Genomic DNA, 26,177 nt, shown 5'->3' with positions numbered 1-26,177 from the left:
TTCTTCCTTACTGAGAGGTGTCTTACCCCTGCTGTACGTACATTTTTACAAGTCCTTCGGGTAACCGGAACTAGCGTCCTGGTGTAGGGAGCGTAGTGGTCGGTGTACTGCGGTTAGCGCTTGGGTAAGTGTTAGGACTGTATTTTGGTGGGTTGCCATTTTGAGATGTATTTGGACACTCGTTTATATGTTTTGATAGAGCCTGTTTCTGCTCTTGTATAGACTCTAGTATGGTACTGCATATGTATATATAGAATGACCTTTTTCTACTGCGTATATGATTGTGTTTTGATGTGTTTAGGGTGCCTGGGAACCCCACGGGGTCAGACCCTCATCCTTGGTACTGTATCTGTGGATGTTTTATAGAATACAGAGACAGGTTAGATTACATTTTCACCCCTGGGTCCCATTTCAGGGTTCGGGTTGTGATAGAAACAAATAATAAAACCGTAAAAAGAACAAGACAAGAAATTAACGAGGTTCGGTATAGAATTACCTACGTCCTCAGACGCCAATGATCAATCTACTACTTCTTGATAAAGTACAACTTTGAGGTGTGTTTTACAAATGAAGAGTTGAGCTCTTTATATAGGTTCAACCTCAAGTCCAAAAAACACTTCTCTCCAATGTGGGACAAATAATATAAAAAATTCAAAACAACTTTTTATATTAATGTGGAACTATTCTACCAATGTGGGACAAAAAACAACAGAGCGAGTGAGTGAGTCGTTGTTTCTAACATGAAATGGAGTAAGGGTAGGTTTCAAATAACTTTAAATGGGATAGTGAAGAAGAATTTAATAATTCATAATCTAGTAAAAAAAAATGTTCTCGATCGGGTGAATTGATAGAAAATGATTCGTCTAATGATTAAGACTTTTTGTTGTTTTTGGTGTTAAATTTATAATACGAAATGAATTTCAAACTTTTAGCTTTTGAATTTAATTTTTTGTGAATTGAGTAAATTTTTATAAAAATACAAATTTAGTACTTAAAATTTGTATTATTCCAGACACAATTTTAATTTTAATTTATTATTTATATTAATACTTGGCCAATTATAGACGTTTGCATGCATTTAAAAATCAAGATTTTTTTGTCATTTTGGGTAGGTAGTGATTGGAGCCAATTATGATACAAAATTTTAAACATTTATTCTCTCTATATATGAATATTTAATAAGAACATTAATTAATAAGAAGGAGACTTCCAAAAAAATAATAAGTCAACTCATTATTTTTATTATATTGGGTATAAAAGTAATTCAGCTCTTCGATGATTAATAATAAGAAATATGTATTTTTAATTATATATATATATATATATATATATATATATATATATATATATATTGACACCAACCAAACAATAAAAGACGACACCAACCAAGCCTTCCTTTACCATATTAAATGCATGTCATGTGTCACGGTTTCCCCCTTTTGTGACTTAGGACATGAGATTCATGATTAGAAGGTTTGGAGGGCCTCACATATAACTTTTCCAAGTTAAAGAGCATTAAAATTGTGTTGGCAGGAGGAGGGCCTTGTGGTATTCTTGCATGTCACCATTGTATGTATTCCCTTGGGATGAATGGAATTAGAATGAGTTCCTGCTTGTGGAGGGAAGAATTGGGAGTCAAGTTTTCATGGGTGAAAAATTGGAGGTCTTCGTTAAATTATGGACTCGAGGGCTTTGCGAAAAAAAAAAATTTGGGTATTTAGAAGCAAGGACGAAATACAAACTAATCCATATTTAATTTTTTTTTAATGTTAAAATCGTTTAAATTAGTTGTAGTTCATAACAAGTTTAATTAACATTTCTTAGGAACGCTGGATTCTGATTATGCTGTCCAGAGGAATATGAATCTCATATCTCAAATTAATGAAGTAATTTTAATGTGCGGAATGTATTTCAAGTATATATCATAAGAAAAGGGGCTCGGGCATTCTGCTTGTGCTTATGGCTGAATAGTGGAATCGGTGACCTGATTTAACTTTGAGAGCATAGGCAAAAATTGTCAAATCTTGTAAATTTTGTGTTCTGTACATTTTTATTTCACATTTTTCATTTGTTAGCTTTGTTGTGGGTTTTCGTAACGACGACTTGATGGAGTATTGTCGCCTCATAGGCGCACTCCTGCTGGATATTTAAATAGATCGAGACAAAGTTCTCTTCATGGCCATAAAAATCTGTCAGCCCACAACACCATTCAACCATAAATTAAAGCTGAACTTATTTTAGTAATCACAAGGCAAATAATTTGAAGAGCCCTAATTTGGGTTGCAAGAGGAACCCTCTTAACAGAAGGGAATCAAATAGAATGAAATTGAACTTCTAACTCAAACACAACATGATACAAGTGCTTTTCAAAAGAAAATGGGCTCTCACCATTCATAAACAAATAATATAAAGTTAACAATCCTTAGCTTTATTCTTTCCCATCTGTATCATTCCAATACAACACAAAACTCTGAAGAAAAGAAGCAGACAGACTACAATAGCATAGAACTCTGGTTGCAAGTTTACCCCTTCAACCATTAGCTTAATTATTTTCTCTCAAACGGGGAAAAAACTACAATTGAAATACCCAACAGCAGAAAAACAAAAACCTATCCCCTTGTTCTTTCTGATGCAGCAAGAAAGAAAAAAAAATTGAAAATATCAGAATTGCAAACAATCTAGCTATTGAAGTAGAAAATAAAACAACCTGCTAGCTGATCCCTAAGCCCAAGTACAATTTAGCTCTTGGTCTTCCCTCAAGGCAGTACAATCACATGATACCAGCATTTCTGTCCCTAAAATTTTCCAAGGGACCAAACACCTGATTTGTCAATTGAGGAAGACAGGACTTAAGCTTTAACTTCTACCCAACTTGATGAATGACCTTTTTGTTTTTGTAAAAGCTACAGTAGGGAGAACTGCCCTCGAATGATTCTAACAGATCCCCCTAGCTTATCTATAATATATATACTTGTTGAAGAGAGAGGGAGAGGGAGATCATCGCTAAGAGCCAGGGATGATGGTGCCCATATAGCCAAATCCCACAATGGAGAAAGAAAAAGTCTGCAGGAAGAGGTAAATGAAGTAGTTGTTCTTTCCATAGAGAAAGTCATAGCATCCACAGCAGAAGAGGAATGCAGCAAATCCCAGTTCCAGTAGATGGATTCTGTTATTTAACCATGATAATCAATTCCCATAGCAATTTAAAAAAAAAAACTCATAAATGTCAGTGAGCTCGTTGATGTCGATTCATTAAAAATGAGAAGAAAAATGTTACCTATCCCCAAGGGCAGACAGGGGTCTCTTGACAACTTTGGCGTTTGTTTTCTTTTTCATAGCGTCTCCTAGTTTTTCAGTGACAATCCATTCATTAGCTCGCCCTGCTTCCAGCAGTCCAATAAAGGTCGCCTTGGTTCGGTGCAGGGACATCACATTTTCGAAAAGGATCCAATAAAACAATAGGTGAATTGACCTGCAAGATTGATTGAGAAAGGTAAAAAAACCTGGCAGAGTTTTTGCCATCTGAGGAAGAGAATCGTGTGAGAATGTGAGAAAGAATAGCATAAAAGGAAGTCGAAGACTGACCTTGGAGTTCCAACTGCATTTAGGATGGTAATGATGGAAGGAATATAAACAGCTCCCCAAATCGGGACTTCAACTTCAGGGACTAAAATGGTTAGGGGAAGTACCACACAGTAGAAGAAAAAAGTGACCATATGGGCAATGATTTTCCGAACGAAGAAGAAGCTATAGATCACATACACTTTCTTCCACAATGTCACATTCTACCATGAAAGATGGAAAAAATTAAAATAATTGAGAGCAAATGGATCGATTCATTTCCCATAACAAAGATATAATATAAGCCAAACCAACCAACCTTGTTTCTAATGATCTCCATCACCATTTTCCTAAAGAGATTAGCAGGGCCACAAGACCACCTATGTTGCTGATAACGAAAAGCTTTTAGAGTACTAGGAAGTTCACTTTTCACCTGTTGTATCAGAGGACAGATAAGGTCAATCAAGGGATGTACACAAACAGCAGAATTTAGACAAGTTAGTTATGTGACGAAATAATGAGATGAAAACCTGGAGGTCACCGAGGTAAACAAATCTCCAGCCTTTGAGACCAGCTCGAACAGCGAGATCCATGTCCTCCACTGTCGTGCGATCCTTCCAGCCGCCAGCCTCGTTGATGGCTGCGATCCTCCATACGCCTGCTGTGCCTGCAATTTTTTCACATTCAAGTAGCCATGAGTGGTGCACACAATGCATGAGACAACCAAATTGGATGTTGTAAAAGGACTATGTTGCTGCATAGATATTCAGAAGCTAGCGAATCCCAATAATTCCAAGAAAGCAAATGTTTTAATAAGATGCATATGTAGTTATGGTAGAGGAATGAGAGAGAAGGTGGGTTTACCATTGAAGCCAAAGAAGGCATGAGTGGAAGAGCCAACTTCTTGCTCCACTTTGAAATGGTAATCCAGGGACATTTCTTGCATCCTTGTTAGCAGGCACTCGTCTGAATTCACTGCATTCATACAATTCCAATCACTTCACCAATTACCATCATTCCCCGAACCCCCCACCCCTCTTATAAAAGAAAAAAAAAATTCCTCCATGATAGAAAACAAATCAGATTAACTCATTTTATGCTCCTACTCCTACTCCTACCTAGAAAAATAAAAGAGCTCCCCTTAGTAGCTTAGGGTGAGTTTGTTTTGTAGGCCAACGCTTTGTGGGATTCGATTCGACTCGAATAGTATTTGTGCCTAGGGTAATTATCCTATTATTATGTCGGTCCGCCATACATAAAGATTAGGGACATAACTAGCATTTTATTTTTTACTTTTCGGGTTTTTATGCCGATAATATAAAGCCCTCTATCTAGCCAATTCTATCATATAGTTGCACTAATCAAGCAAAGGTTAGAAATACTAATCAATCCTAACTCATAAAATAAATGCATCTTTAGTCATATATATATATATATATATATATATATATAACCTTCCCACTTCAAGAAATTTAATTTTAGACCTGAATTCCTTTTTACGAAATCCTAATTAATCAAAGCTTAGATCAAACTTGGTAAGTACGATATCCAAAAATTCAAAATACCCATAACATAACAAAGATAATTCAAAAGTTTAAAAAAGAGAAGAATTCTATTGGACCTTCCACTGTTAAATTCCCTTTTAACCAGAATATCTACCATGGATATTTTAGTCTTTTTACTAAAAGAAATTTGCACTCTTCTCATTTTTCTTTTTTGAAAAAGGGGGGCCTGCGGGGGTAAAAGCGTAAAACGCATCTGCTTTGAGAACGTGGGTGAGCCCCCTCGAGCACAGAAAGGGAAAAGTTTCGGTGTGGGCCTCCCCACGCAATTTCCAGTGTGCTAGACTGCTGAGTGAGGTGCGCCCCACGCAGTACACAGACACGTCACTCCGCCGGGACAGACATAGCCATGGGCTTCTTGTCGGCACGTGATTAGAAGGTTGCCAGGTCACCCCAGGCACGTGCATATCCCAGTGCCTCGTCCAACGGCCTTTGTCTTTCATCGCAAATGTCGGTGAACGTGGGTCGGTCCACATGACTGCCCTCAGCCTAAGTCTGCGGGTACGGGTTAACGGGTTTTGACTTGTTGAGAATGAGGAAAGCAAAAGTAAAATGAGATTTTAAACCTCACAATAAGAACTACCATTACTATAAATACACTTTAATATTATTATTAATCATATCCTATTAGGAATCTAATTTATTACTCAATAACTTTAATTTCTTTAACCATATATTTATAACTTCCCTAATTATCTTGTGCACCTTTTAAAAAAAAAACAAATTCAAATGTATAGTAACTATTGCTCTCATGAATTTACTCACTGCAACTTGTCAACTTTCCTTTAATGAAAAAAATTAATTATGAAAGCATTGTACTTGTCACTAATTAATATAGTTTGAAATTTTCAAAAAAAAGTATATAAAGAAAAAATTCTCTATGATAGATGTTTAATGACATACCAAAATACCTTTAATTATTATAGAACAAAATTAAACATATACAAAATTTTTTAGGTAAAAAATAAATAACACAGTTGCATTTTATACAATGTAAGTGATATCTTGTTGGTAAAATATGATAATTGATAACTATAATTTCTAAATCAAATCTTAAATATAATCTGGTTATTTTCTAAAAATACTAAAGAAAAGCAAAAGAACAATTTCCCAAAGGACATTCCTATAGGGTATAGCAACTAAAACAGTCTAAGATTGAATAAACATAAAGGAAATATAATCTAAAAGCGTCCTACCATAAATAAAAATCATTTTTTTCCACTTCCAATACCGCAACTATACTTTGGGAAAGTGGAACAGAGGACCCGTGATTAAAGTTGCAAGACATACAGGTGTCACGATCAGAGAGCTCAACGGGCCCCGTGATTGGTGGTTCCAGTGGGTCCCAAGTGTTATGCTACAAATCTCGCCGACGTGTCTGGACAAAGTGCCCTACGCCCCCCGCCCCCCGCCAAAAAAAAAAAAAGGAAAAAGAAAACAGAGTCCCATGACCACCGACACTTTTAAGAAAATAAGGGCATTAATGGCTCTTAATTAGGGCGCCAAAGCCGGGCAGATCCTAGACTTGGCTTAATTAATCATGGTTTTGGGTCTTTTAAAGGGTAATTAACCGTGGTTAAGGACTGAACCGAAGTGTTAAACCCTTACCGAACCTCCAGCGGCCTTGAACGAGGGCAATGTTGGTGTTGAGGGCGAGGAAGGGGATGGCTCGCCGGAGATAGTCGGGTTCCGGCCGGAAATCGGCGTCGAAGATGGCGACGTACTCGCAGTGTTTGACGTAGCTTCTCTTTAGGCCTTCTTTAAGAGCCCCTGCTTTGTACCCTGTTCTGTTCTCTCGGATTTGGTATCTTATGTTTATGCCTTTGCTGGCCCATCTCTGGCATTCCAGCTCCACCATGTCCTGCGTCATTTGATGCGTTAATGGGTGAAACAACATGTACCCAGATCGTAAAATGGGGGAATCACCAAAACCCAGACTAAATTTTTGTCCCTGTTTGGTGGGATTGTAGAATATTGGTGAAATTTGTGCTTTTACCCACTGTTAATGGGACTAAAATGCTAAACGAGAACAATCCCAGAGCGGAAATTTCTATCAATCTCAGATGAAGGGTGATTGATTTTGAGATTTGGGGGTGTTTCGAAGCATTAAAAAGCCGAAACTTAATGCCAATCTCAAAATGGACCCACATGGGGGATAGGGAATTGGAGCTGGGTTTCCAATGGCAGTGAGAGAGATTCAACAATTTGAAACTAAAGTCTGGCTTGAAATAAGGGGAAGTAAATAGTATATACTCTGGGGAAGAAACAGGTGACTGCTGTGTGTGAACATTTTATTATGATGTGGGATGAAGTGTTTGGGGGAAGGATGAATTATTTGAGTACCTTAATGACAGGGTCTGTGGAATCATCGAGGACTTGGATGACGAGACGATCTGATGGCCACGAAAGGTTGCATGCAGCTCCAATGGAGACCTTGTAGACCTGCGCCAAACCCCATGAAAAAGAACAAAAAGGTTCAAACTTTATTCTCTGAAACCCACAAATCCTCGAGCTAAGAAAAACAACAATGCCGAGTTGAACAGAGAGACAGAGAGAGATACTTCTCTTTCGTTGAACATTGGGATTTGAACGAGGACCACAGGGAAAGCCGAATTGCCGATTTCCAAGTCCTCTCGTATGGGCTCCCAGTTGTAACGCTTATCAGGTTTCTTCCAGAAAAGCTTGACGAGGATGATGACTACACCCATGTACAGTCTCTCGATGAACAGCATCAGCGACATGGTCAGGCAGATGTACACTCCAAGCTTCAACAGGGGAACTATCAATGGCGCTTTGATTAGCTCCCAAGCCAGCCCAATTTGCCCTGCAATGTCTACTCTAGTCCCCTGAAAAAATGACTCCGGAATCAGCTTTTTTGGCGATATCTGATCCATCTCTCTCTCTCTCTCTCTCTCTCTCTCTCTCTCTCTCTCTCTCTCTCTCTCTCTCCTCCTCCTCGTCCTCCTCAAATTTCCCCTGTTTTGTTCAACAATGGCATCGCTGGCTCAACGCCCTCAACGTCATTACCCGTCTCTCGGTGAACAAAGCACAAACCTACTTCAGATCTCTCACTTGCAAACAGAGAGATCCAAAAACAAAAGCAAAAAAACACAAACCAGAAAACAAAAAAAACAAAAAAAATTTATGTTTTCTACAGCTTGTGCCAAACCACTGCTCTGCTTTTCTAATGTGAAAGAAGTGCAGAACAGAGACAGAACAATGGAGGCACTCTGGACTGCGAGAGGCTTTAAAGTTGGGGCTCCGTAGTTTCTCCCCTCTCTTAAGTAGTGGTTTGTGGGTGCAGGGGTAGTACTGGGCTGCACACCGACACTCTCAGCCATATGGCTGGCCTCAATGGGAGGCAGCCACGTGTCCTTTAGAGTGTGCTGAGGGCTCACTTGAGTCAACTCGTCCCTCTAGTCGGGAGCCAGAACTTTTTACCTTTCCCTGTTTTGGATTGGCATTTGAAACCGGCAATAGGAAAAGAAGATAAATGGAAGATTGCTGTTATAATCGTCTCTGATGGATATTGTCATTAAAGCATTGGACAATTGAAAGGCAATTATTGAAATGGTTTTTTAGGGTTTGTGGTTCCCTCAGAAACTTCACAAGATTTTACATCCTATTATGCCAATATTTTGCTGCCATTACTTCTTGAAATGCAGAGTTTTTTTAGTACTAAAACATTCATGTCAAAAATCCCATCACTAATTTTTTTTTTTTGATTAAATGATATAACAAAATAAATTTATCTGGGCAAGAGCAACAACAATTATACTTTTGGATTCACAACAATTGGTTTTAAAAATCATTGTAATGATTACAATTCGAAATAGGGATTTGAAGGCTTTTGAATTAACTTTACTTGTATGATCTAAGCTCAAACTAATCTTCTAATACTATTTTTTTAAAGAAAAAAACACAGTAAAACTCGAATTGGAGCAAGTTTCGTGAGTGATTCTCCCTATTACTTCTCTTTAGTTCTAATTCATAACCAAACTAAGAAAAAAAAAAAAACTACTCTCTTCTTCCTTTTCCCTTTTGACTAAATATATCTTTTGTTCAAACAAAATACTATTCCCATATGATCTCACCAACCTTATAAAAACATTGTCGCTACATGAATCAAGTAGTGAATTATATAGAATAAGGCTAGCCTTATAACAATTTTTTTTAAAAATAAAAAGTACAATAAACTCAAATTCGAGCAAGTGTCCTAGTAATTCTCCTTATTACTTCTCTCCTGTTCTAATTTGTAACAAAAAAAAAATCTATTATGAATGACAGGCAGCTTGGCAGTTTATAAATGATAGCTGTGAGCTACCAATAATAGTGGCTGCCACTTGAAAGAAAAATAAAAATAAAAATCTTACCTGTGTTGTGAATGAAGTGATAGTTGTCCCCTTTGTCTCCTTCTCACATCACTCCCATGTCTTCTTCCATTCGTCTCCCTCTTTTCTCCCTCCCTCAATTCCATTCAATTATTTTTCTTCTGCTTCTCCAACGACTATATAAAGAGGAGCAGACGCAGAGAAGAATGCGTACACAAGATAAACAGAATTGAGCCGAGAGCAAAGTACAGGAAGAAAAACACGTAGAGACTGAGAAAAGAAAGAAAGAAGAGAAAAGAATGAGATATTTTATATAAGGTAAGATAGTGGGAAATTTGTATAAGCCCAAATATATGTTGTAATTCCTCTTAACATAGTTATTGATATCATCCGCCCGTGGAGTAGGTATAAACAGAACCACATAAATTCGGCCTGACTTCTTATTTATTTATTTATTTTGCTTGTCTTCATTACTTTCTGCTTATCCCTATTTATTTATTATTAATTCTTATATTATTTTATAACACGTTATCAGCACGATGCTTTACCCAACTGATATATTTATATATATATATATACCGCCTTAATGGATAGTTTTATTTTTGTTTATTAATACCGCCTCAATGGCTAGTTTTATTTTATATTTTTTATACTATTAATATATATTACCAATTTCCAAAAGAGATGGTAAAATAGTCCTCCTAAAGAGGTTATATATTTAATCTCCCGAAGAGATAAGTCTCCTGAAGAGACAATATATTTAATCTGCACAAGAGATAGTAATTGTTTACCTCTTAAAAAGGGTATATTTTTAATCTTCTAAAAAAATATTATATTTCTATTTTTGTATTATTTTAGTTAGTATGTTTTACTTTTCTAAATCGCTTTATTATTGTTAATTTATTCAGATGTTAAGACTAAGTAAAGTTGAGTTTGTTCCCCTTAACATCAAAGGCAACAACTATCTCTCATGGATTTTTGATGTAGAAATCCATTTAAATGCAATGAACTTAGGAAATACAATATTAGATGGAAATACCGCATCCCTGGAAGATTGCGCTAAAGTCATGATCTTTATCCGACATCATTTAGAAGAAGAGTTAAAAATGGAATACCTTACTGTTAAAGACCCACTCGTCATATGGAGAAATTTAAAGGATATGTTTGGCCATAAAAAAAAAAAAAGTGATTTTACCAAAAGTTCGATATGAATGGTTGTACCTAAGGTTGCAAGATTTTAAAATTGTAAGTGAATATAACTCAGCTCTATATAAAATTAACTCGAAACTAAAGTTATGTGGAGAAAATATTACTGATGAAGACATGTTAGAAAATTTTTTTACTACTTTTCATTCCACTAATGTGCTCCTACAACAACAATATAGGGAAAAGAAATTTACTAAATTTTCTGAACTTATATCATGTTTTCTTGTCACTGAACAAAATAACGAGCTTTTGATGAGAAAACACCAAACCCATCCAAATGGTTCGACCCCATTCCCTAAATTGAATGTAAACACATCTCGTGGTCGAGGGCGAGGCCGCAGGAATGGTCACGGTCGTGGTCAAAATAATTACTGGCATCGACGTGAGGTAACAAACCCCCAGAAGAGGGATGACCCTCAGAAGAGGAATGACCCCCAGAAGCAGGAAAATAATCAGAATCAGCAACCAAAACATCATAAAACTGAGTGTTATAGATGCGGAGGAAAAGGTCATTCGCGTACCTGTCGTACGCCCAAACACTTGGTAGATCTATACCAAACATCTATAAAAGAAAAGGAAAATAGTAAATAAATTGAAACAAATTTTGCCGATAATATTGTTCTAATAGACCTTGATACTAAACCTTCCAACTCTGTGTATCTTGATGTTGCTAATTTCCTTATAAATTCAGAAGAAAATAATGATGTAATACTTTAGGATATATGCTGTAACGACCTGCTTAACTTATCAAATAATAAACATATTTAAATATATGATTAACCCAACCCGTGGGCAATGGGGATAGACCAGTCATAAACAGCGGAAACCTAAGTAGCAGTAAGTATAAAATTACAACCATCCAACCATAAAACATAATACCAGAATCTACTTACATCAAAATAACATATATATATATATATATATATATATATATATATATATTTCTAATCTCCCATAGCATTCCAAATACAACTAGGATCTCACAACAAAATAATCCTGATCCTAGTACAAAATCTTACCCTCCTAGTAGGGTATCTCAACAAACTCAACGACGGCCACGACCCGCCGGTCTCTCAGGGTCTCTTGAAAAATTAATTAAGGTCAGACGTGAGACACTTCTCAGTAAGGGAAAATAAATTAAATGCAACTGTGTGGCAACATGAATATTCAATGCTATTATACATATACAGTACATTTCATATATTTGTAAACATTCATCATATCGTACTAAATAATCATATACTTTCATATTTGCTAATAAATCATATAGTTCATAAAACGTCTGTTATAGCTGATAATACTGAAAACATACCCAGGATGAATAGTTAGATGGTATCATGTATTACCCCCCATGACGAGTTGTGCAGCCCGAAGGCGGGACCCAACAATGGCTGGCCGACCACTGCCGAGTCAAAAATGTCTATAAGTACGATGGGCCCACCACACCCTGGTTTGGACTGCCAAGTGGACGTCTACAACTCTACACTGAAAGCCACATCAACTATCCATCTCCTACCCCCTCGTGGGGTGGTTAGCACAAGTCTGAATATAAATATTATATCTATATAGCTACAGTACCGAGCTCTTGAAACTAAACTAAACTAACATCCGGGTTCTGATAACATATAATACATGATATTATAGCATTTTTCATAATTTCGTAAATACAACCTTGCGCTGAAAATTATTTCATAAATACGGCCTCGCACCGAACATTTCATAAATACGGTCTCGCGTCGAAATCATTCCATATATACGGTTTTGCGCCGAACATTTCATAAATACGGCCTCGCGTCGAAATCATTTCATATATATATGGCCTCGCGTCAAAATCATTTCATACAAATCATTCCGAAAATAAATCAATTATCATGTACTTATCAAAATCATCATAATATGCTGTATCTTTTCATAATTTCTAAAAACATGTTTTCTTCGTAAAATTTATCATATCATTACTTTTCATGAAAAATAGCATTCATACCAGACAAAGTTGAGTAATTTCGTACATTTCATTCTAAAATCACATTTTCCGTATAATAGCAGTATTTTCCCAATAACATACATTTTCTCAATAATATTCAAATATCATGAATGCTTCCCTGAAAATTAATTTACTGATAAATAATAATAATAATAATAATAATAATAATAATAATAATAATACGCGTGAAAAATCACTGCTTTAGTTTATTCCCTTACCTGGCAACTAAAAAGCCCCTATGAATTCCTGGACTCACGCCCGTAGGATTTCTTGATCAATACCCTGAAAATAAAAACTCTCAGTACTAAACTTCAGTATTTTCACGTGAATATCATTTCCTCTAACTATGAAAAGACCAAATTCGGCATAAAAAGTCTCACCTCAACTTAGGGACGAATTCTAATGGAGTTCCACCGACGATCCTCTTTGGCAGACATGTAGAGAACTTCTCCAGGAGCGTCGTGGTGGTTTCAGATCGTTGAACCGGTGGAAATCCGGCCCGAAATCGAAGAGAGAAGAGGGAGAGACCGTAGAGAGAGAGAGAGTGAGTGAGTGAGTGATTTTTGCCCAATTTTCTGCGTTTAATCCGAGTTTTACACTATTTATACTAGTGGCTTCGTCGACGAGCCATGTCACCTTGTCGACGAGGTCAATAGTAATTTCATCGACAAGCTCTTTCCTTCGTCGACGAAATTCAGAGTCGCCCCAAAACCTCTTAGTATTTTCTCGTTGACTAGACTTCTCTTCATCGACGAGACCCTCTTGTACCCTCGTCGACGAGTCCCCTACTTTCGTCGACGAGGACCTGATAATTTTCTTGGTTCATTATTTCCCAAAATGTAACGTTGTCGACGAAGTCGGCTGCCTCCTTCTGTTACTATTTTTATTTCCCTCCCTCTTTATTATTTAAATATCATAATTTCTCTGGGTCATTACATATATAGTAAGTAATATTGTATTTTGATAAATTGCTGCTATTATCAAATATAGTAATGAGTTTTTAAAATATTTGTTGTAGTGTAAATTTTCTTAAAGCTTTGAGCAAGTCTAAGATGTCAATTAAAGAAGTTTGTTTAGTTGACAGTGCTACAACACACAATTCTCCGAGATAGAAAATATTTCCTTTATTTGAAAATATCATCAACAAATGTTAATACAATATTTGGGTCTACGAATTTAATTGAAGGCTCCGAAAGAGCTAATATAAAGTTACCCAATGGTACTTTATTATAAATCGATGAAGATTTATATTCTAGCAGATGCAGAAGAAAGCTGTTAAGCTTTAAAGATTTAAGACTCAATGGGTATCATATTGAAACCATAAATGAAGGTAGTAGAGAATTTCTTTACATTACTTCCATTATTTCTGGGAAGAAACAAATTTTATAAAAGTTGCCAACCTTATCTTCTGGACTATATTATACAAAAATTAAAGCAGTTGAATCATATAATGTTTTGCACCCGAAGTGCAATGACCCAAAGTTATTTACACTTTGGCATGATCGTCTTGGACATCCTGGAGATGTAATGATGTGAAGAATCATTGAGAACTCATATGGCCATCCACTAAAGAACCAGAAGATTCTTTTGTCTAGAGATTTCATGTGTGCTACCTGCTCTCAAGGGAAATTAATTGTCAAACCATCTGTTTCGAAAGTAAATTTTGAGTCATCCAATTTCTTACAAAGAATTCATGGTGATATATGTTAACCAATACATCCACCATCTAGATCATTTAGATATTTTATGGTTTTAATTGATGCATCTACTAGATGATCACATGTTTCTCTGCTTTCTACTCGAAATGTTGCTTTTGTTAGACTTCTTTCTCAATTGATTAGATTACGAGCTCATTTTCCTAATTATCCAATTAAATCGATTCGTATGGATGATGCTAGTGAGTTTACATCCCAAACTTTTGATAACTATTGCATGTCACTTGGAATATATGTTGAACATCCTGTTGCTCATACTCATACACAAAATGGTTTAGCCGAATCTTTTATTAAGAGACTTCAACTTATTGCTAGACCTGTGATTATGAGAATCAAATTGCCCATATCTGTTTGGGGACATGCTATTCTTCATGGTGCATGTTGAGTTTGTAAAAGACCAACTGCTTACAATAATTTTTTACCCATACAATTAGCCTTTGGGCAACAACCTGATATTTCTTATTTAAAAACTTTTGGTTGTACAATATATGTTCCTATTGCCCCTCCTCAAAGAACTAAAATGGGTCCTCAACGTAAGTTTGATATCTATGTTGGTTTTGATTCTCCTTTTATTATTAGATATCTTGAACGTTTAACGGGTGATTTGTTTAAAGCATGGTTTCAAGATTATCATTTTGATGAAACGATATTCCCTGCATTAGGGGGAATAAAATTAGTGTCTGAAGCATAACATGAAATCTCATGGAATGCCATGAGTTTATCTTATTTAGATTTTCTTACAAATCAATGTGAACTTGAAGTTCAAAAGATTATACATTTGCAAAGGATTGCAAATCAGTTGCCTGATTCTTTTGCAGATACCAAGACAATACTAAAATCTCATATACTTACTGCAACTACTCCAGCACGTATTGATGTCCCTAAAGGACAACAGTCAACTAATAAATCTAAACCTCAAGTTAAACATGAAAGGCTTGTTGGTGCAAAAGATAAGACTCCTAGAAGGAGAAAATTGAAATTTGTAAATGTTCTAGAAGAAGTTACAGAGGTAAATAATTCAATCGACATTCACAAACCCATTTCTCCTGAAAATAAAATCCCTATTATATAATCTCCTTAAGAGAAATCTCCTCCTGAAGAGGAATCTCTTGAAGAGAAAACTCCTAAAGAGACATCCCTTGAAAAAGGACAGGTACCTGAAAATAATAATGAGATCTCAATATATTACACAGGAGAAATGTGGGATAGAAATAAAGTTGTTGTCAATAATACATTTGTATATGTAGTAGCTACTGACATTACCAGAAGTAATGAGGATCCTGAACCAAAATATGAGGATGAATGCCAATATAGAAGTGATTGGCCAAAATGGAAAGAGGCTATCACATCAGAAATGAACTCTCTTTTAAAAAGAGAAGTTTTTGGATCTGTAGTCCAAACACCAGAAGATGTCCAACCCGTTGGATACAAATGGGTATTTGTGCGCAAGCGAAATGAAAATAATGAAATTACTCAATACAAAGCAAGGCTTGTAGCACAAGGTTTCTCGCAGAAATATGGAATTGATTATGAGGAGACATATTCTCTTGTAATGGATGGAATCACTTTTAGATTCCTAATTGGTCTAGCAGTCGCTGAATGACTGAGCATGCGTCTTATGAACGTAGTAACAACATATCTATATGGATCGATGTATAGTGAAATTTATATGAAAATCCTTGAAAGATTTGAATTTCTCGAAGTAAAACCTAGTAATTTATGTTCAATCAAACTCCAATGTTCCTTATATGGGTTAAAGCAATCTGGACGCATGTGGTACAATTGATTAAATGAGTACCTAGTGAAAGAAGGATTCATAAATGATCCAATTTGTCCATGCGTTTTTATTAAAAGATCAAAATCCGGATTTGCTATAATTGCTATTTATGTTGATGATTTGAATTTAGTTTGGACTCATGAAGAGCTCACTAAAGCTGCTAATTATTTAATAACAGAATTTGAGATGAAAGATTTAGGAAAGACAAAAATATTGTCTTGGCCTACAGATTGAACATTTAAATGGTGGAATTTTTGTTCATCAATCTAAATATACTGAAAAGGTATTGAAGCAATTCTACATGGATAAAGTTCATCCTCTGGTATCTCCAAGGATGGTGCGATATCTTGATGTTAAAAAAAATTCATTTCGACCTCGTGATGAGGGGAGGAATTACTTTGTCCTAAAGTACCATATTTAAGTGCTATCAGTTCTTTAACGTATCTGGAAAATTGTACAAGACCTGACATTGCATTTTCTATGAATCTACTAGAAAGATATAGCTCTGCTCCTACTCGCCGACACTGGAATGGAATTAAATGCATTCTAGGTTATTTGAGAGATACATCTAATATGGGTTTATTTTACTCGTTTAATTCTAAATCTCAACTAGTAGGATATGCAGAAGCTGGATATCTGTCTGATCCTCACAATGCTAAATCTCAAGCTGGGTATGTATTTCTTTATGGAAAAACTGCTATATCTTGGAAATTAGTGAAACAGACGATTACAGCAACATCCTCCAATCATTCTGAAATACTTGCTATTCATGAAACTAGTAGAGAATGCGTCTGGTTCAGATAAATGATTTCTCATATTCAAGAAAATTGTGGTCTTCAATCAATCAAGGATATTCCAACAATTTTGTATGAAGACAATGCCGCATATATAGCTTAACTGAGAGGAGGATACATAAAGGGTGACAGAATAAAGCATATCTCTCCGAAATTCTTCTATACACATAAACTCCAGAAGAATGGTGATATAGATATACAATAGATCCGATTAAGTGATAATCTAGCAGATTTATTCACCAAGGTTTTGCCAACTACAACATTCAAGAGACTGGTACATCTTATTGGAATGAGACATTATAAAGATCATAACATGATAAGTTAACATATGAGTGACAGCCAAGGGGGAGTGTTATGAATGATAGGCAGCTTGGCAGTTTATAAATATAAAGACCCAAAAATTTTAATAATTAAATGAAAGAGAAGAAGGGAATTTAAAGGGGTCAAATAGGGTTCATTGACGAATGGCCTGGTTTCGTCGACGAACTCCCTGAAGGATTCGTGGACAAATTTCAGTGTTTGTCGACGACGAACTCCTTTCTTTGCCTCGTCGACGAAGCCACGCGTCTTGTCGACAAAGCCATGTGGCCAGCCACCTATAAATATGCAAAAATCAAGATTTGGAAGAAAATTTCAGTTCCTCTTCTTTATCTCTCTCTCTAGAATTCGGCTACTCTCACTTCTCTCTAGATTTCCAACTCCGTTTTCTCCCCGGTTCGACGATCAGAAGCTACCACGGTGATCCTGGGGAGATTCTCTACAACTTAACCAGAGTATAATTTCAATTTGAGAAGCTTGGGCACCATCCCAAATTCAGGGTAAGTAGATTATTTAGGTATTTCTAGTATTACCAGGTTTATCTTTGCCTAGATTTTTGTGTTGTATGAGAATATACTGGTATTTTGTGGAGTAAAATTAGGGTGTTATGATTTCAGGGTTAGGTTGTTTTGGGACCCTGCAGGCATGGGTTGAGGACCCCAACGGATATTTTTCTAGGAGCCCAGGTAAATTATAGTTTAGAAAATTACGAGTAGGCAGATTCAGGAAATATGAGTGTAATGATTTTCTGGGAAAATTAGTGTTTTACTGGGAATTTTGTATATATGTAATTGTAGGATTTTGAAGTTGGTACGTTGAGGGCATGAGAGTTGAATTGGAGGCAAGCCTCCCAATCAGATAGGCAAGGGAAATATGTTATACCAGCTGATTTAGAAATACTTACCAGTAAAATATGATATATGACTATAGGTGTTTTCAAAGTAAGTAAATTATACAGTTCTACAAATTTTAGTACATGTGTTTTGTTTAATTAATTGTGTGGCATGAGAAATTATCAGTATAGTACATAATTTATACAACTTTCATGTTATTAGAATTTATGTAATTTTACATAGTTAAAATATTTAGTTTTCTCAGTACCATGATTATACAGTTTATACAGAAAGCACGATATGCAGTGTTAGACAAAATTATGATTTATACAAATTATGATTTTTATAGCTTATATAGAAATATGAATTTCAATTTCAGTAAACCATGATATTCAGATTACAGAACCATAACATTTAGATATATCAGTTTAATCATATCAGTTTACTACAGTGTTATGGTTATTTTAATTAAACAAAATCATGGTTAATTAGTAATATAGAAATATCAGTTATATAATAAATAAATATATATATAGTATTGGACCTTGATGGACCAGATTAGTTTTTAGAGCACGGTACCATTGCTATTATAGTTCAGAGTGCAACCACATATCTCAAATAATATGTGTATTTTCAGCAGTCAATCGTGCCTTTGTTGTGGACAGGCTCCCCATCAGTTAGGGTTGAGATGGTCGATCTAACTATCGGAGTTCAGTTGACTTATCTTGGTCGTCTAACCAATGTTAAGTCCCGCCTACAAGCTGCACAACCCTGTCATGAGGGGTTAATTCATGACTTTTACTTATCCATCTAGGAAAGTTTTCTCAGCTATTATTATATATCTAGATTTACAGAAATCATAGTCATACCTATAAATATTAGTATTTTGAATAGAATATTTAGAAAATAGTTTATGTTAAGCAACATAGGTGTTAGTCATACTGTGTATTATTTATATGTGTTGAAACCTAAGGTGTAGTCCCAAGAGGGGGGGTGAATAGGGTTATTTAAAAATCCTTAGAGTATTTTTAAGAGTTCTTGACTTTTTACAATCCTTTAAAGCTTCTTTTGTTCTTATTGATTAGGAAATCCACACAAGCACTAACTTCTTCTATTCAATCCACAACCACAACATGCACAATCAATTAATTAACTATTCAAGCCAAACAAACACCATACAAGTAATTAATATTAGCTTTGCAATATTCAGCAACCCTATTTATGAATGTGCAAGTCCTGTAGTTGGCTTCTGAAAATTAAAATAACATCCAAACTCTTTTTCAAGATCAAAATTTAAATAGACCTTCAGCTAATAGGTTTTGGGTTGTTAACCAATCAACGTACTCCCTTACGATTTTCGCAAAATATCGATTAACCAACGTACTCCCTTTTGGTTTCCGCAAGTCCAAGAAAAATAAGGCATTAGTTTATTTAATTTCCAATGTGTTATTTTTATAATTGAAAGAATTACAACATTCACGCAGTTTATATTTTTACTGAAATTTAAAGAGAGTAAGGGAAAGAGAGTGACACCGCAACTTTTATGAGGTTCGGCTTACCCCGGCCTACGTCCTTGCCTTAGGTCAACCACCTAAGGATTTCACTATATCGTATTCTTTTTGGGTAGAACAAAAACCTTTACAATAACCAACCTCTTTTTCAGGAAGAGAAACCTCCCCAAGCAACAACCTATGCTTGGTCCAACGATTCAATAATACCTTGAACCGTCAAAAGATCTAGTAGAAAAGAATGGATATCTACATACAAAAACACTCAAATATAGAGCAAGTTGTACAAGTTAAATATCAAATTGTACTTCAAAACCAAAACTAAATAGAAAATGTGAAGTTCAAGGTTTATAAGTCACCAATGGTTCTTTCTTAAAGATTTTGATGCAACTCAGAACCAAACCCTTATTTTTAATCCAAAAATTTCATAGAGTTTTTCCTCCAGTAAAGGTGTGAGTAAGAATGAGTTTTAGGAGAGTTTTGGCATAGAAATCGTGTATTGTTTCGATGTGTTTTTCATTGAGCAAGGGAGGTATTTATAGACCTTTTCAAGGAAAAGTTTCCTCATTTAACATGGAGCATTTAAGTAACTTTTCAAAAGATATTAAATTATGGAATCAATTTTAAAAATCCTCCCGTAAGTTTGAAATTCAAAAATTCCCCGTAGAGTCAGTTGGCTGACTCACTCGACTGGATCACTTTTTGCATTAGTCAGTCGGCAAGATAGGTGGCTGACACCATTCTGTCTCTCAAAAATTAATTCTAATAAATTGTTAGTTGCCTGGGCACTATCAGTCGGCTGGGTATTTTCAGTTCATTGAGTCAGTCGGTTGGATAGTTAACTTTACTAAAGGTTTTCTGTCAGTCGGCTGATTGAACCATGTTAAAAAATGGTCGGTCGGCTGGGTACTTTTAGTTCAATGAGTTAGTGGGCTGGGAAATCCTCTTTTTCAAATATTTTCTATTTTTTTATTTCTTTAAAATCTAGTTTACTTAAAAAATTTAATTATAACTTTTCAAAAACATTTTCAAGAATTTTTCAAGTGCTAGTCTTTAAGTCTTTGTATCTTAAAGAGTTTCATATATCTAAATAGTAATGACTTGTAGTACTTACAAATATCCTTCTAAGCATGATTTCCTTAATCACTAAGTCTTGTAGCCTCTTGAGGTTCACTTTTGACTTCAAGATATGCTTGGCCTTTAAGCTCTTCATTTGTCGTTCACTGCTTCAATATACTGAGAAGCTTTCACTTGATTGACATTGATCTCCAACTTGCTTCCATGATTAACTATGAGTGTCCTTAGACCTAAAATAAAGCCACTCAACAAAACATATTAAACCATCCTTCATTTTGTTCAATAAAAGACACACATGCATAATCATTAAATAAATAATGCTAGGCAAACATTACTCACAAAGATTCTCATTAAAATGGAATAACTGAAGTTATTAATAAATACTAAAAATAATTACATAAAGTGTGTCTTTTAGTATAAATCCCTAACAATGTCCCACTTAGACTCATACATCTCACTCCCATTCCCTTTACATGACTATCAAAAGTACTAGCTGGTAAGTTCTTTGTAAACGGGTCTACCAGATTGCTTGCCGATGCAATCTTGATCACTATTACATCACCTCTCTACACGATATCTCGTATCAGGTGATACTTATGCTCAATGTGTTTTGCCCTCTTTTGGGTTCTGGGTTCCTTTGAGTTAGCAACCGCCCTGCTATTATCACTGTAAAGTGTAATAGGCGATTGTACCAAAGGCACAACTCCTAGATCCAATAGAAAGTTCTTGAGCCAAACGACCTCCTTGGTTACCTCAGAGGATGCCACATATTCGGCTTCTATAGTGGAATCAACAACACATGATTTCTTGATACTCCAATAACTAATGACTCCACCTCCTAGCGTAAACACATTTCCCGAGGTTGATTTTATGGAATCCTTATCTGACTGAAAATTTGAATCTGTGTACCCAATGGGTACTAGACTATCTACCTGATAAACCAACATATAATCCCTAGTCCTTTTTAGGTACTTGATTATATGTTTTACTGTAGTACAGTGTTCCCACCCTAGGTTAGACTGATATCTCCTGACCATGCCTACAACAAAACAGATGTCAGGTCTAGTGCAAAGCATTACATACATGAGGCTTTTTACTGCTGATGCATAAGGAATTACCTTCATGTTCTCTACCTCAATCAGTGTTTTAGGACACGGATAATTGGATAGAGAGATTCCATGTCTAAAAGGGAGTAACCCTTTCTTGGAATCCTGCATGCTAAAACGGGCAAGAATCGTATTAACATAAGTACCTTGTGATAAGCCCAACATCCTTTGCTTGCGATCTTGCAAAAGCTTGATCCCAAGGATGTGACTGGCTTCTCCCAAGTCCTTCATGTCGAACTATCCGGATAACCATACCTTAACCGAAGATAATACCCCCACATCACTTCCATTGAGTAAGATATCATCCACATATAACACCAAGAATATCACCACTTTTCCATCATGTTTTTTGTATACACATAACTCATTAGGGCATTGATCAAAACCATAAGATTTATTGGCTTGATCAAAATGCATGTTCCAAGACCTAGATGGCAGCTTAAGTCCATAAATGGATTTCTTAAGCTTGCACAACATATGTTGTTGGCCTACTGTTGCAAAACCATCTGATTGTATCATATAAATGCACTCATTAAGACTTCCATTAAGGAAAGTCGTATTGACATCCATTTGCCAAATTTTATAATCGAAATGAGTTGCAATAGATAAGAGAATCTGGATAGAATTTAGCATGGCTATCGGCGAGAAAGTTTCCTCATAGTTGATTTCTTCTTTCTGAGTAAACCCTTTCGTAACAAGCCTAGCCTTGAATGTTTCCACCCTCTTGTCTGATCCTTTTGTCTTCTTATATATCCACTTTCATCTAATGGGTTTTAACCCTTCGGGTGGCTTTACAAGATCCCAAACTTGATTAGAGTACATGGACTCCATCTGTGATTTCATAGCCTTCTACAAGAGTTCTACATCTTTATCTTGAAGTGCTTCACAGTAGTTGCCAGGTTCGACATCCAATTCATCAGGGATCCTGTCATAAGACTCTCCCAAGAACATATACCGATCTGGCTAGTGTACAACTCTCCCACTACGACGAGGCATGTTTTGCTATGTTGATCTTGATCCTTGTGCACCATCATTCAGCCCTGGTTGTACAACAGGCATATTGATGGTAGCTGCACGTGATGGGTCAGCCTCAGCTCGAGTTACAACATTCCTCCCACAAGGAGTTGGAACTGTACCATTCTCAATAGTCAAGATAGACCTATTAAAACCTTGTGCTATAATCCTACTAATGGTGTGCTCAATTTTATTTAAAACTGTGAACAATAAACTTATATTCTATAAGAATTGATGATCTAATCTTTTGTTTATAAGTCGTACTCTACACACTAGATCACCTACTATATAGAATAAAAGACACACATGCATAATTATTAAATAAATAATGTCAGGAAAAATTACTCACAAAGATTCTCATTAAAATGGAATAATTGAAGTTATTAATAAATACTAAAACCGTTTACATAAAGTATGTCTTTGAGTATAAATCCCTAACAAGGGGAAGGGTTTGAAGTTGGGAGAAGTTGATGTTGGCATTCCTATTGTTGGATAAGAGAGAAAACTTTTGTAATGGGAGGCAATGGGTCCAAAAGCATGATGTGATCCTGAATAATGGAATAAGTGTCATTCAATCCCATGAGAAATTGAAAGACGCAGTCTCATTGGTAATGATCAATTGGGGATTTCAGAGACTCACAAGTGCAATTGGGAAGGGGATCGTAAATAGTTAGTTCATCCCAAAGAGTTTTGAGCTTACCATAATAAATGCTTATAGAATCATTCTCTTTTAGGAGGCAAGCTAGAGTTTGCTTGAGCTAGTAAATGCGAGGCCCATTTTGGTGAGAAAAACAATCTTGGAGATCTAGCCAGATATCGCGAGCATCATCAACAAATACGATGCTGGACTTGATGGATGGACTGATGAAGTTTTGAAGCCATGAAACTACTATGTCGTTGCAACATTCCCAGAGCTCAATAAAAGGGTCCTCTGGTTTGGTGGGTCAAGGAATAGTGTCGGTGATAAATCCCAATTTGTTCTTGGCACGAAGGGAACGCCACATAGCACGCGACCAGGTAGCATAGTTATTCGTGGTAAGCAAAACGATGACCAAAATCACCAGTGGGTTGTCTCCATTATCCAATAGAAATGGGTTACTCGGGTCATTTAGGTTCAGGTATTTGGTTGAATGGGTTGAATGGGCAGAGTGGTTCATGAAATGATTTGAAGAAAAGTCGGTTGAGCTTTCTAGGGGATCTTCCATGAATGATGCTCTCAGGCTTTGATAGCATGTAAGAAAACAAAGGAAAGGGATGAGAGAGCTCAGAAAGCGTGAAGCATGGAAGTCTGGTGAATGCTGTATATTTGCAATTGAATTTCTGAGAATAGTACAAGCAGCTATTTATACACAAAAATCCTAACAAACTAATTGATTTACAAAACCAAAAATGACAGAAGAATAATAAAAGGTATAATGAACAAATAATAATGGAAAGAATAATCAACAAATAACAAGAAGGTAGTTGGTCATCCTTCTTCAAATTTAAGCACTTTTGTAGCTTGGTGTTGATTCTCATTATATAATAGCACCCTCAAGTGAAAGTTGTTTTTTTTTTTAATGTAAAAATGAAAAACAAGCAAAAAAAAAAAGGTCTCATGAAAGAAACACTATTGGCATCATAAGAAAGTACAAAGCATGCAACCATTAGCGCAATTATTACTCTCACAATACACATGAAGGACAAGACGAACCCAATATCTGTGTAAGAAGAGCTAAATACTGAGAATCAAGATTAAATAAAATGGTGCATGTTACACTTTTTTAGATTAGCCAAAGTATTTCTTAAGAATGGATAAGAGCTAGCTTCTCATTTGATCTTCAATAAGACACCCTACTCTTGGAGCCCTGAGGTTGCCAATCTTTCTCGAGTTGTACAAATGTATTGGAATTGCCAATCTTTTTTGAGTTGTGCAAATATGCAAAGTTGGAAGATTCCTTTAAATTCCTTGTTTTGAGCTGTCCAAATAGTTTATCAGGTAAAAATAAGAATTTGATGTCATTTTAAATTTTTCGGTAGATTTGTGAGGTTATTAGAAACCCATCTAACCATGTCTTCATTGAAGAAATATGTCTTCTTAACACCTATCCACAATGGCTTTAGTAGTCCAAAATAACATAACTATCTATTTTTATTACTAAAACCTAGACAAAGTTAGTTTGTGTATAAATTAACCTAATCTCATTCATAAGCAGCCTCTACCTAAGCTATAACCAAATAAAAGAATTTTAGCTCCTGAGGAATCTCAAGTTTCCAAAGCTATGTAAAGAAAATTGTTGACTACCAATATTAATTTGCTTACAAATAAATTTGTTGGCATCTCGAACTGTATATAACTTGGAAGAAGACATTATGTGTAATGACCCTAAAAATAATATGCATGGAAGTGTAAAATAATATTATTATTATTATTATTATTATTATTATTATTATTATTATTATTATACACTTCCATACATATTATTTTTGGGGTCATTACATTTTCCTCTCCTTATAAAAATTTCGTTCTCAAAATTTTGGTAGATATAACTCTAATTGAAATTTAACATAATCTTAGGTTTAAAACTATCCTAACCTACTCATTCCTATCCTTATCCTAATTAATACCTATATTCTGGTTAAAATCAGTCCTAGAGTTTACAGAATCTATATCTTAAGCTCTGATACCAACTGTAGTGACCTGAAAATTTGTTCTGATACCAACTGTTAAATTTTGAATGAAGATATTTTTCTCTATTGATTATTGAATATTACAAGGGTATATATATACATGAGAGAATTGAAAAATTGGAAAGTTTATTTTGCTAAGATGGAAAGTATATATTTCTCTAATACTCACCCTCAAGTTGGAGCATTGAGATCCGTAATGCCCAACTTGCGTGATAAGTCTTGGAAATGATCACGACCCAAAGCTTTGGTGAAGATATCGGTAAGCTGACTGTGGGTAGGAATATGCTTAGTGAAGAAGAGACTAGCCCATAACTTTTCACAAACAATATGACAATCGATTTCTATATGTTTTGTACGTTCGTGGAAAACTGGATTCTGGGCAATGTGAATAGTCGTTTGGTTGTCACAATATAAGAGCATAGGTAGGGAATGTGGTACTCCAAGATCATTTAAAAGAGTTTTGAGCCATATAAGTTCACAAGCAGTAGAAGCAAGTGCCCGGTATTCAGCTTCGGCGGAGAAGCGAGACACTATAGTTTGTTTCTTAGTGCGCCAGGAAATTAGACTAGTGCCCAACTAAATGAAAAAACCAGTGGTGGAGCGGCGAGTGAGGGGACAACTAGCCCAATCCGAATCAAAATAGGCGGAGACTTGAAGAGGAAAAATAAGCCCTGTATTGGAGAAGTCTTAATGTATCGAAGAACATGTACAACAACATCAT

At 35.6% G+C, this 26,177-nt stretch overlaps 1 protein-coding gene across 1 annotated transcript; it reads right to left on the bottom strand.

Moving 5' to 3' along the window:
• Positions 1–2,407: 2,407 nt before the first annotated feature.
• LOC131148502 (glucomannan 4-beta-mannosyltransferase 2) lies at positions 2,408–8,405 on the bottom strand. The gene is made up of 9 exons (XM_058098216.1): positions 7,685–8,405; positions 7,467–7,565; positions 6,732–6,984; positions 4,426–4,536; positions 4,092–4,228; positions 3,881–3,994; positions 3,586–3,785; positions 3,278–3,472; positions 2,408–3,166 (listed from the first exon to the last, which is right to left on the bottom strand). Exons 1-9 carry the CDS (start codon positions 8,015–8,017, stop codon positions 3,004–3,006), a joined length of 1,605 nt encoding a protein of 534 aa, XP_057954199.1. The 5' UTR covers positions 8,018–8,405; the 3' UTR covers positions 2,408–3,003.
• Between the last annotated feature and the right edge of the window lie 17,772 nt (positions 8,406–26,177).

Source organism: Malania oleifera, chromosome 2, assembly GCF_029873635.1.
Source record: "Malania oleifera isolate guangnan ecotype guangnan chromosome 2, ASM2987363v1, whole genome shotgun sequence".
Classification (NCBI taxonomy): domain Eukaryota; kingdom Viridiplantae; phylum Streptophyta; class Magnoliopsida; order Santalales; family Ximeniaceae; genus Malania; species Malania oleifera.
This window is presented reverse-complemented; position numbering and strand designations above follow the sequence as displayed.

Coding starts and splice junctions, on each gene's coding strand:
- LOC131148502 (XM_058098216.1), bottom strand. CDS start 8,017: ATGGATCAGATATCGCCAAAAAAGCTGATTCCGGAGTCATTTTTTCAG. Junction 3,786..3,880: donor TGGAGATCATTAGAAACAAG/GTTGGTTGGTTT, acceptor CTTTCATGGTAG/AATGTGACATTGTGGAAGAA. Junction 3,473..3,585: donor AATGCAGTTGGAACTCCAAG/GTCAGTCTTCGA, acceptor TCAATCTTGCAG/GTCAATTCACCTATTGTTTT.